General features: G+C 42.2%; 1 protein-coding gene across 3 annotated transcripts in view; it reads left to right on the top strand.

Annotated features, from left to right (window-relative positions):
- Positions 1-257: 257 nt before the first annotated feature.
- LOC146506107 (protein mono-ADP-ribosyltransferase PARP14-like) overlaps positions 258-12,365 on the top strand; it is a 30,937-nt gene continuing 18,829 nt past the window's right edge. For 2 of the 3 annotated variants that reach the window (XM_085179941.1, XM_085179940.1), the window contains exons 1-8: positions 258-516; positions 2,131-2,213; positions 3,933-3,960; positions 4,304-4,372; positions 5,047-5,220; positions 6,763-6,888; positions 8,787-8,888; positions 9,286-11,464. In XM_085179941.1, coding sequence (XP_085036067.1) covers positions 336-516; positions 2,131-2,213; positions 3,933-3,960; positions 4,304-4,372; positions 5,047-5,220; positions 6,763-6,888; positions 8,787-8,888; positions 9,286-11,464 — 2,942 coding nt within the window. In that variant the 5' untranslated portion in view covers positions 258-335. Of the gene's footprint in view, positions 517-544; positions 935-2,130; positions 2,214-3,932; positions 3,961-4,303; positions 4,373-5,046; positions 5,221-6,762; positions 6,889-8,786; positions 8,889-9,285; positions 11,465-12,365 lie in introns of those variants that run through there. The other variant, XM_085179942.1, reaches the window with a different exon arrangement.

Raw genomic sequence — 12,365 nt, 5'->3', positions numbered from 1 at the left:
GCTTCAATAAATGCGGCGTTTTCTGTGGTTTCTAGTATTTTATCCTTAAATGTATTCGTGCATTTCTTTACTGGGTTTTCTCTCTTTATGCTTTCAAACATTACAAAAGGCCTTAAATAATATTTGATTTGAGTTTTATCAGATATCCTAAAATAGTAAAATAATGTGTGTGGTTAAAGAAACGTGTTTGTACAGTTGAGTTTCGTGTGTCATAAGTGAGTCAGGCTCCGTGTTCTCGCTCTTTGTGAAGAAACGAAAGTGAAAGTAAAGTTTAGTTTGAAGTGTGTTCAGCTGTCAGTGTCAGTGTGTGTCCGTGTGTGTGAGCGGACGGCAGCATGGAGGGATCCGAGTGTCCTGTGACCGTGGAGGGGGACTGGACTCCGGCTCAGACCAAAGCCCTGAAGAACAAACTGCACATTTACTTCCAGAGCAAGAAGAAGTCGAGCGGAGGAGACTGCCGGGTGGAGGCGGAGGAAGGAGCCCCGAGGGCGGCTGTTTACTTCAGCTCACCGGAGGGTGAGTCCGCTTCATCATGGCTCAGATAGTAAAATAAATCATTTAATAATTAAAAACACCAACAGACGGAGACCTGCGAGTGTAACGATGGAACAAACAGAGAGTTTCACTGTGACAGGACAGACAGAAAGTTTGGCCACAAAGCTTTGAAGGATTTCAAAACTTCATATTTTTAACTTTTCAGCTCAGAGATGAAAGTTTCAGAGAGCAGCTGACTCACATCAGCTTTAAAACGCTTTCATTCTTCATATTGTCACATCCGGTTATTGAAGCTGGTTAATAAACACCCAGAGCCTCTGCGATGATTTCCCAGCATGCACTTCACCCTCCAGTGCCACTCCTTCCTGTTGTTGCTGAGGCACAGCTCCTCTGGTTAATAAACAGAGGTGGGACCAAGTCATTGTTTTGCAAGTCTCAAGTCTTTATCCTCAAGTCACAAGTCAAGTCTCAAGTCACTGGTGTAAAAGTCCGAGTAAAGTCACAAGTCTGAAACTTTGACTTTCGAGTCTTTAAAAACAAACAAACGGAAAAAGCATGTTGCAGTTATGCTAAATGTAAATGTTAGACCATGTGATTTTTAAATCTCTGTTTTTCTCAACACATGACGAAATAGTGAACTTAGAAAATATACACAAATTGTGAAACTGCACGTCTATAAAATGCAGCTCAATTAAACTTTGCTCCAAGAATAATTTTCACCGACAGTTCTGAGATAAGCTGCATGTTATTCTTGGATGCGCTTGTAGGACCGGCTTTAAAATAGCATGACAAAAATATCACACACATTAAAGTTAGTTGACATCACAAAGTTAGATGAAGTCATGATCTCATCGTAGCAAAAGAGAAGCACCACCTACTGTTCTTTGGAAGTTGTTCCATCTCTGTCTGTGATTCTCTGCTTGCATGTTTTGCATGTTGCATTTCGTTTTTATGTTGACTACTTCATAGTTTATGTACCTGGAAAAAATAACTCCTTGCAGCATTTTTGAGCGTTTTTTTTTTCTTCTTAAAAAAATCTGGTTAATTTGATTGGCTGTGCTACAGCTCACCCACACATACGTACGGAGTGCGGTTGGAATGAATGAATGAATAAATTGAATTAATGGTGCACACTTTCTATATAATATGTGTGTTAAATTTTAGATTTGGGGTGAAATATCAAGTCTTTTCAAGTAAACCGGTTCAAGTCCAATTCAAGTCCCAGGTCATTGGTGTAAAAGTCAAGTCAAGTCAGTCTTAGAACATTTTTTCAAGTCAAGTCTAAAGTCATGAAATTAATGACTCGAGTCCAAGTCATGTGACTCGAGTCCACACCTCTGTTAATAAAGCACATCAGGAGCTCCTGGAGGGTTTTATTTCCGTGCTTCATGTTTAGAAATCACATTTAGAAATGTGTATTTAAAGCCATGAAAACGATTCCACACCAGGAGTCTGTGTGGCTTTGATACTCAGCAGCTGTCACCAAAACATGACAGGAAGCAGCTTTTTATTCACAGGAAGTGGAAGCAAGGAGGGATTAGTTTCTTACTGTCTTACAAACAGCTGATCATTAAAAGTGTGTGTGTGTGTGTGTGTGTGTGTGTGTGTGTGTGTGTGTGTGTGCTGTGATTTCAGTGAGAGAGCGAGTCCTCGCGAGGAAGAATCATGAGATCATCCTGGACAGTAAAACCATCCAGTTGCGGCTGAGCTCAGAAGCAGTAAGTCCAGTTTAGATGTTTCATGTGGATTTTTTTCCTCACTCAGAGTTTCCTGTTTGCTGCTCTGGGTTCAGCTCTTTGGACTAAGCACCTTTAGCTTTTTATGACTCCATAAACTCTCACTGAGCGCCTCCCTTTATACAAATATCACAGTCAGTTCTTTAAAAACAGAAAACTGTGACATCAGTCTCGGTCCTCTGATTCTGAGCTGATCATCTGGAAACATCAGGTACTGACTGTAAAATAATCCACGCAGGAGTTTTATGGCTGCTGAGCTTCTTATCAGCTCAGGACACAAACAGATTCACAGCTCCAGAGTTTCATTTCACAGGAAAATAATAGTTTAACACAAACGTCCTGCAGAAAAGGACGAAGCAGTTATTAAAGGAAGGTGAATATTTTCACTGGTTCTCTGATCAGATTTATTTTAGGGGCAAAAATAGTTTCCCTTATTTTTGTATATGAAACTTCAGTTAACTATTTGGCAGATTTTTATCCCACAAAGGGCAGAAGCATCGATAATCATGGAGTCACTGAGGTGGCTTCATGTTTGTGATGTAGTGAGAGATTTATTAAAGAAACCTGGATTCCTGTTTCAGTGCTGATCAGTCCAAAGAGTCTTAATAACAGCACGGAGGAGGGATCAGCTGTCCTTATCAGAGGGTGAACTTCAGTCTGTGTGGCAGGTTTTAAAGGTGTTTTCTTCATGGGTGGAAATAAATTCCTGGCTGTGTGACGCAGCAGGAGCCTGACTTTCAGCTCCTCCTCCTCGTTGCTGTTTGTGTGTTTTGCACACTGCTGTGTGATCGGGTGTGGCTCCTCTGAACTGCAATAATAACCAGCCTGGCTGACATGGTGATGATACGTTCTCTTCACGTTTATAAGGCAGTGAAATCACAGCTTAACCTCTAAACCTCCCAGTTTACACGTCTCACACCCGTTTGATCCAGTCTGCATACCTGATATCCTCGGCCAGGGTGCTAACCTGAAGTAGAGAAAGCTCTGACAGAAGAAAGTATGAAAGGATAAACGAGGCGTGCTGTATAAAGCGCTGTTAGTGTTTGAGCACTAAAGTGTTATATAACAATCACTGTGGTGGGGTGTGGCTAACGAGCTGCAGGGGAGGGGTGGAGCAGTGGCTTCAGGGTGTGGTGTCAGGGGAGTCTGACTCACACACCTGACCTCATCATCCAATCACATCTGACCTGTTAAAGATGTTGCTGGGACCTGAGGGCAGGGCTGTGTGTGCAGAAGCAGGGCAGCCGGAAAGTTACAAAAGAAAAGACGTTTAAAAAGTTCAACGCTGCTGTCGTCGGGCCTTCACTGCCACAGTGTTGCTAAATATGACTAAAATCCTCACTTCCTGCAAACCTTCTTCTCAGTCCAAACACTGGCGTCTGAAGAAGCCCCTCGATGAGGGCGAAACATCTTTACAAGCCTAAAGAAGTCCAGTCCTACACAGATGCTTGATAAAGACTTTTGATTCAACTTTTGATCACAAAGTTGACGTCATTCTCATGCGAACGATCGGGAGGACTGATCGATGTTCTGACTTTGTGAGCTGGTGCCAGCAGGAGGTCAAACATCTGATTTGCAGTGCTTTGGTCAACTTTGTGTTGATTCTGGTTAATGTTGTTCTTTGAAACTCTTTGAAATACTCATTAAACTGACTGCAGATCTATTTTTTTAGATTAAATCTTATTTTTGTTTTTTTCTCAGAGCCCAACGAGCAGCGACGATGTCTCAGGTAAATCCTCCTCTCAGCTTCATCACAGAGTTTATTTAGTTGTTTTAGCTTCTTTGTGTAAAATTAGCTGCAGTGAGTGTTTGTGGTACTGAAGGGAGATTTTACTGGACTTTATTTAAGTTGAAGCACATTCACATCAGGATTTGTCACGATGTCAGATACGTTTGTTCTGATTTGACTGATTATTCATCGTTTGTATAAAGAAAAACAATAAGATCAACTTTAAATCAGTTTGATGTGTTCAAGCTTCATCTGAGCTTTTCTCTGAGCTCCTGTGTTCTCTGTGTTCATGTTTGCTGATCATTACTCTAAACTGGACAAACTGGATCCTCTTGATTCTCAGACTCATCGTCAGACTCAAAGAAGCCTCCGGCTGAACCTGGAAGTGGAGCTGCTGCTGCCAACAAAGAGGGTAAAAAAACTGATGGAACAAATGTTGTGACAGTAATTTATGAAAACTGTGCCACAGTGTCAAAGCTGGAGCTGGTTCAAATGTAATATTTCTGTATGTGAAAGTTTGTTTTAATTCCTCTGCTGTTAAAAGCTGTGGTCACACATGCACTGAGTGAACTCAAGTATGAACTCAATGTCTGAGTGTGACAGTAAATGTATTAAAACCAGTGTAAAGTCCAGTTGTGAGCATGTGTGCCGATGTTCACAGTGTGGAGTAAATGTGCTGTGTGTGCAGATATAATAGTCGTGATAGAGAAATGCATAGAGACAGGGGGGTGACTTTGTTACTATATTATGTAATGTCAGTGTTCATGAGACTCTCAGGTCTTATTGATGAGTTCTTGTTCATGACGATGTGGTCCTGAGGGAGTGGAGCCCCTCTTCAGAGGTTTATTGGACACAGCAGTAAGGAGGTCAGCTCACCGACACAGTGGACCTGCACTGTGCTCATGCGGCTCACCTGGTTGTCACAGACTCTCAGTGTCGTAGCTTCACGCCTGTAGTCGTTGTGTGAACGAGGTTTACTCAGCAGTGTGAAGGACTCACAATTAAAATATTTTTATTAGAAATAAATAATAAGCACTTACACCCTTACAACACTGATGGGCTGTTTCTGACTCGTGTTTCTCTCAGACTCAGAGTCGGCTCAGAGCTGTGCGGTGGTTTTGGAAAACGTCACAGACAACATGTCCACAGATCTGCTCTCCATGCTGGTGGAGAACATCTCTGGGTTGGATGAGAACGGCTACAGCATGGAGAACATCTGGGAATCCAACAGCACCGTGGTCACATTCAAAAGCCCTGCAGGTAGGACACACCTGGACTTTTCCTCCCACACACTACACTACAGGGCCCAGATCCCCTTTGTTAAAACCTTTGATTCTGATTTTACATTTAAAACTCTCTTTATGCAGCAGTCAGAGAAATTGTGCAGATTTGTCCATATTTACGGAAGATTTTAATAAAACTATAAGATAATAATTTAATAATTATTTTAATATACGATTTTACAAAACTTGAAATATAAAAAACTGTTATCTTAATGTACGCTGTCCACTGGTGAGGTTTCAGGCACATGTGGGTTACTTGTTTCCTCTGTATAAACTTTCACTCCACGTCTGAGCTCAGTGTTCACGTTGGATTCAACCCCACATCTCATTTCCCATGTTTTGGGGCGATCGTGGCTCAAGAGTTGGCAGTCACAGTGTTTGTGTGACTTTGGGACCTGAAGTGGCGATTGGACCCGGAAATAATGACGTCAGACTTAAAGCCCGGATACTCATCTGTTTCTGAGTCGTTTCTTTCTTTGACTCTCACATGTAGTGGGCTGATTCCTGGCAATATTAGAGAATGACAACAAGAAAAAAGGAAGAAAATTCTCTCAGAATTGGGAAGTGGAGTAGTTTCTTAGTTTTTATTGTGGCTGCATTTCCTTTTCTTGTGTCCATCAAATCCACATAAACCGTTTCTGATTCGTGACCTTTCAACCGCCACTCGACCTTTAAGAAATTCTTCTCCTTTTTCTTCACGGCTGAGCTTTGGAAAGGCGTCCGTCCCACAGCGCTGACTTATGGAAAACCAGAACGCAGTGCATTTGCTCGATTTGTGGGGCAATAAAACTGCTGCGCAGATTCACACATCTGGTGATTGTCCAGCACGCAGAACTTCACCTCCAAAGGTCATATAGGGTGTCTTTATTGGAGCGCTATGGCAGGCTGACGGCATGTGTTTATCCCCACTAAAAGATCTCAGCTGGAGCATTTGATCTAGTGTAAGGGGGCGATCATGGCTCAAGAATTGGGAGTTCGTCTTGTAATCGGAAGGTTGCCGGTTTGAGCCCCGGCTTGGACAGTCTCTTTTGTTGTGTCCTTGGTCAAGACACTTCACCCGTTGCCTACTGGTGGTGGTCAGAGGGCCCGGTGGCGCCAGTGTCCGCCAACCTCGCCTCTGTCAGTGCACCCCAGGGTGGCTGTGGCTACAATGTAGCTGCCATCACCAGTGTGTAAGTGGGTGGATGATTGGTTGTGTAAAGCGCTTTGTGGTCCTTAGGGACTAAGTAAAGCGCTATACAAATACAGGCCATTTACCATTTTAGAAATGTTTCTTTAAGATGTCTATGTTTTCAAACTGTGTCTTTCAAATATCCTTACAAACATTGTAGAGCTGATATCAGTGGACAGCTCATGCTGGCTCAGTCTTTGAGATTAAACATTGATTTTAACCTTGAAACAAGTTCTATTAGAAATAACACTAAAATAAATAAATCTGACATTTTATAGCCCAGCTCTCTCTCTCATCCTCTGATGAAACAGTTTCAGTCTGAAAGGATTAATCTGGATTTTTTTGCAGATGTGGAGAGATTCCTCTCTGTAAGTCAGACCAGCTCAAAGATGAAGAAGCATGGACTGACCGCTCGGCCTCTGGAGGCAGCAACGAACATCCGAGTGGAGAGTCTTCCTCCGACTGTGGTTGAAGGTACATGTGCTCCTAAAAACCACAGACTGTATATAAAAGTCTAACTTCAAAAATTATCAACGTGTCTTTTAGACCCCATTCCTACAAAACTGCTCAAAGAAGTCCTGCCATTGATTAATTCTTCAATCTTATATATGATCAACCTATCTCTAATAATCAGCTATGTACCACAGGCCTTCAAGCTGGCTGTAGTTAAACCTTTACTCAAAAAGCATCTCTAGACCTAGCAGTCTTAGCTAATTATAGGCCAATCTCCAACCTTCCTTTCATATCAAACATCCTTGAAAGAGTAGTTGTCAAACAGCTAACAGATCATCTGCAGAGGAATGGTTTATTTGAAGAGTTTCAGTCAGGTTTCAGAGCTCATCACAGCACAGAAACAGCTTTAGTGAAGGTTACAAATGATCTTCTTATGGCCTCTGACAGTGGACTCATCTCTGTGCTTGTCCTGCTAGACCTCAGTGCAGCATTCGATACTGTTGACCATAATATCCTATTAGAGCGATTAGAACATGCTGTAGGTATTACAGGTACTGTGCTGCAGTGGTTTGTATCATATCTATCTAATAGACTCCAATTTGTGCATGTAAATGGAGAGTCCTCTTCACACACTGAGGTTAATTATGGAGTTCCACAGGGTTCAGTGCTAGGACCAATTCTGTTTACATTATACATGCTTCCCCTAGGCAGCATCATTAGAAGACATAGCATACATTTTCACTGCTATGCAGATGACACCCAGCTCTATCTGTCCATGAAGCCAGATAACACACACCAATGAGTTAAACTGCAGGAATGTCTTAAAGACATAAAGACCTGGATGGCCGCTAACTTTCTGCTTCTTAACTCAGATCAAACTGAGGTCATTGTACTCGGCGCTGAAAAGCTTAGAAATATGGTATCTAACCAGATTCTTACTCTGGATGGCATTACCTTGGCCTCCAGTAACACTGTGAGGAACCTTGGAGTCATTTTTGACCAGGATATGTCCTTCAACGCACATATTAAACAAATATGTAAGACTGCTTTCTTCCATTTGTGCAACATCTCTAAAGTTAGAAATATCCTGTTTCAGAGTGACGCTGAAAAACTAGTTCATGCATTTATTACTTTCAGGCTGGACGACCGTAATTCATTATTATCAGGAAGTCCTAAAAACTCCCTGAAAAACCTTCAGCTAATCCAAAATGCTGCAGCAAGAGTACTGACAGGGACTAGATTCATGTGCTGATTGTGTGTATTTGTGTGTATTTTAAAGCTTTGTTGCATATTTGTTGATGATTCCTTTTCTCCTGGTTTTCTTTTTTTGCTGTTACCATTTCACATTATCCGGGTTTTAAATTTCTTTAAACACACTTTAAAATGTGTTGAACCTCACGAAAGAGGAAAAAACTGATCTGTATGGTTTAATACAGATCAGTTTTTTTCCTCTTTCGTGAGGTTCAACACATATTACAGTGTGTTTTCAATATATGGGATGAATTATTAGAATTGTAGATCCTAGCATGTCTCAGGATTTCTTGCCAAAACTGTTTCAGAAAAACACCTGCAGAAAAAAAAACCCAAAAGATTCTCACACGTAGTAGATTCTATATTATTAGAGTTTTTTGTGATGTTTTGGAAAAGTTATATCTGTCAGTTTGAGCTGAATTTTATTTACAGCATAAATATGTGTTTTAAAACAATCTATATGGCCAAATGTTACAGAATAAACAAAAGAGTTATGTCATGTTATTTACAATGAATGCTGGATGTCCTGAGGGGGTTCTGCTGTTCCTGGGCTCATTCATCATTACACAAACCTCACCTTATTGTCAAATTTCATGGAGACCAACCTTTAGAAATTGAATTTATCCTATAAGCAGCTGTAAAATTGTGTATTTCTGTCTTATTTCTAGACATGCTGGAGCTGTATTTTGAGAAGACCTGGACTCTGCCGGCCAAAATTGTCATGATCCCAACTGAACAGGCTGCCATCATCACTTTCAGCGACCCTAAAGGTTCATTTAGCACAGTGGCACGGTGGTTAGCACGGTGGTTAGCACGAGGTGTGAATCTGTGAGTGAATGTGAGTGCGAATCGTTGCCTGCGTCTATGTGTTAGTGTTCTGGTGACCTGTCCAGGGTGTACCCCGCCTCTCACCCTATGACAGCTGGGATAGGCTCCAGTGCCCTCCGCAACCCTGGAAAGGATAAGCGGAAGTGAATGGATGGATGGATGAAATAATTTGAATATGAAAAGAGTTATAGAAGAATGTTTTATGTCTGTGGGGTTATGTCAGATAAAAAAAGGTTCGAAACCCCTTGTGACTTGGATAAATCTTTATAGAAACATTAAAAAAAATCCCCTTAACACCACTTACCTAACTTTTGCTTCTCTGCTCCTTGTTTGCTGCAGTTGTGGAAAAGATTTGTGTAAAGAAAGACCTCGAGTTGAAGTCTATCACAGTGAAGGTATATCCATACTATGAGTCACTGGGAACCGCCTTGTACAGCAAAGATCGCCCAACATGGAAGATGCCCGAGCCCTTCACAGAGCGTGTTCACCACATTATCTGGAAATTCCTTGTGGGGAAGAAACTATCAGAACACATCAATGATCAGATGCGTCCACATTTCTGCAGAGTGGATTTGAATGGCCCCGATGTGAAACTCAGCCCTGTGCCAGAGTTTTTGAGGCAGCAAGATCTGACAGCAGAACATGTAGAAAACTGGATGAGTAAGGCCCAAGAGGCCTTCCGTCGCCTGATGTCTCAGTACACAGCATTCGAATGTCAAGCAAATACACCGGGATGGAGAGCTGCAGAGAAAGATGTCCGTTTGGTGGTGAAGGAAGATGCCATCCTGGTGCTGGATGCATCCAAACGGGTTCTGACTGTTGCTGGCCGAGCTGATGATATAAAACGAATCAGGGCTCCTGTGGAGAACATGCTTCTGAAAGCCATGAGTCACATTGAACGACAGACAAACAGCATCTCTGAGGAAATGATTTTGTCCTCTGCATGGTTCTACATCCTGAAGCAGGAGGGGCTCCACAAAGCTGCTCTGGACATTTCTCCTGAGATGAAACTCTCTTATGATGAAGGCACCCAGAAGTTAACCATTACAGGACTCCCTGAAGAGGTCTTCAAGACTAAGGCGTGGATCTTGGAGAGGAATGTGAATATGAGTAAGAAACATCAGAATGTGCCCCCATGTCTTCTAGACTTTCTCAGAACATTGGATCCCATGGACTTGTCCCAGGATCTGTTCACATCTCAAGGCATCAGTGCAGTCTACACCATCGACAACAAAGGGCTTCTCCTGTTTGGGAGTTCTGACAGAATCCTTGCTGATGCGGAAAGTAAGATGAAGGCTGCTTTTGCTCATCAGATTGTAAATGTGGAAGATCAGGAAGTTCTAAAACTCCCTACCTGGGTGGACCTGAAACAAAACCTGCTAGATACCTTCAACCTATCGAAGAAAAAAACTGTGGCCATTCAGATGCATCCAGAGAGAAAAATAACAGTGGCTGGTTTTGTGAATCCAGTGAAAGAGGTCAGCCAGAGTCTGAGGGTATTTGTTGAGAACTACTCACGAGTTCAAGAAACCATTCGTGTCCAATCCTGTGCTGCTGTTCAGTTTATTGAAAAGAAAAGAACAGAGGAATGGTACAGTATTGCCAAAGATAATAATGTTTCAGTAAGTTTTCATGTAGAGAGGCCAAGAATCAGCTTTGCAGGAGCTCGTCTTCATGTCCAGAAAACCAAATCCTGCTTTATGGAACTGGCCAATGCTCTCTTTACTGACACGTTAACTGTGGACAAGCCCGGAGCAAAGAAATACTTCCAAACCCAAGGAAGCATGTTCCTGCCTACAATAATGAATGAGTTAAGATGTGTTATTCTCCTTCGTCCAGAGATTGAATATGAAGAAGAAGAAGAAGAGAATTATGAAGAAGAAATGGCCCTTTGTTATTGTAAAGTGCAGACCAACAGTGGAGTACTGATTTCTGTCAGTAAGGTGGACATCTGCAGCTTTGTTGTGGACGCTGTGGTCAATGCAGCTAATGAGGACTTAGACCACATTGGTGGCCTGGCTTTGGCACTGCTAAAGGCTGCAGGACCACAGCTGCAGAGAGAAAGCAGCGACTATGTCGCTAAATATGGACGTCTACGTCCTGGTGACGCCATCATAACAGATGCATATAACCTGCCTTGCAAACATGTTGTCCATGCAGTTGGTCCACGATTCTCTGACTTTGACAGGAAGACGGCAGTGTCACGCCTGCAGACTGCCGTGAGAGAAAGTCTGAGACAAGCAGAGATGGCCAACTGCTCCAGCATTGCACTGCCAGCGATCAGCTCGGGCATCTTTGGTTTCCCTGTTGACCTCTGTGCTGAGACCATAGCCCAGGCAGTTCGGGAGTACTGTGACAGCCCACAAGGTCTGAGATCATTAACTGAGATTCACCTGGTGGACAACAACGTTAGCACCATCAGAGTCATGGCCACAGCTGTGAGCAAGGAGTTCTCAGACCTCGGACCTACCATGACCATCCCACAGCAAGCAGGCGGGAAAAGAACAGGGGCTTCAGGGTAATGTTAAAGTTTTTTAATAATGAACTTTTACTGCGTGCAACTCAACATTGATGCCCATCAACAATAAAAAATAAAGCAAAAGCTGCAATGAGCAAGTAGTTAGATTAGATTAGCAAAAATGCTGGAATCAGGGCAAACAGCTAGCTTGGCTAGCAGCATTGGCTCACATGTAACAACATCCATGGGCTTTTTTCCAGTTCTTGTGCTAAACCTTTAGCTTTGCCATGCTACATAACTGACAGTGTGGTGGTAATCGCTCTCCCTAAAACAAATAAATACAATATATCTTTCTTTAAAGCTTCACTCAGATTTACTGTTTATGGCTACTTACCTCTTAACCCCCAGCATCCCTGGTTTTATCGGCTATAACATGAGGTCGTTATGTAAGTCCCGGGATGTGTGGCATCCACAGAAACCTCTGAATCTCAGCTAAAAGCTAATATAAACCATTTCTACAACCACCCAACACAGCAAACACAACAAACAATTAAAACAGCAGTAACATCATTTCACAAAATGTCCATAAACACAAGCAACCGAGCCCCATGTGCACGGAACCACAACTAACCAAGCGAACCATACATTTTCTAAAAGCTGAGCTCTCATAGATTCCAAAAAGTTACAGCCCCTCAAAGTTTAAAGGGACAGGAGCTATTTAAACTGACTGTGGCACAAGGCAAAACAGGCCCAATGTACGTGAGTGTGTGCGTAATTCACATGTTCACATGTTGATTACTGGTTTTCTGGAGTTTAATGTCTTCTGAAGCATATTTTCAAAGTGGTTATATGCAATAAAATCCAAAAATAAAATAGACAAGGAAAAAAAATCGACTTACTTTTTCTGTGTTTCAGCCTCAGTACCTTTGACACAGTAACATCTACTGCAATAGCTACACCC

This window comes from Neolamprologus multifasciatus, chromosome 12, assembly GCF_963576455.1.
Source record: "Neolamprologus multifasciatus chromosome 12, fNeoMul1.2, whole genome shotgun sequence".
NCBI lineage: Eukaryota > Metazoa > Chordata > Actinopteri > Cichliformes > Cichlidae > Neolamprologus > Neolamprologus multifasciatus.
This window is presented reverse-complemented; position numbering and strand designations above follow the sequence as displayed.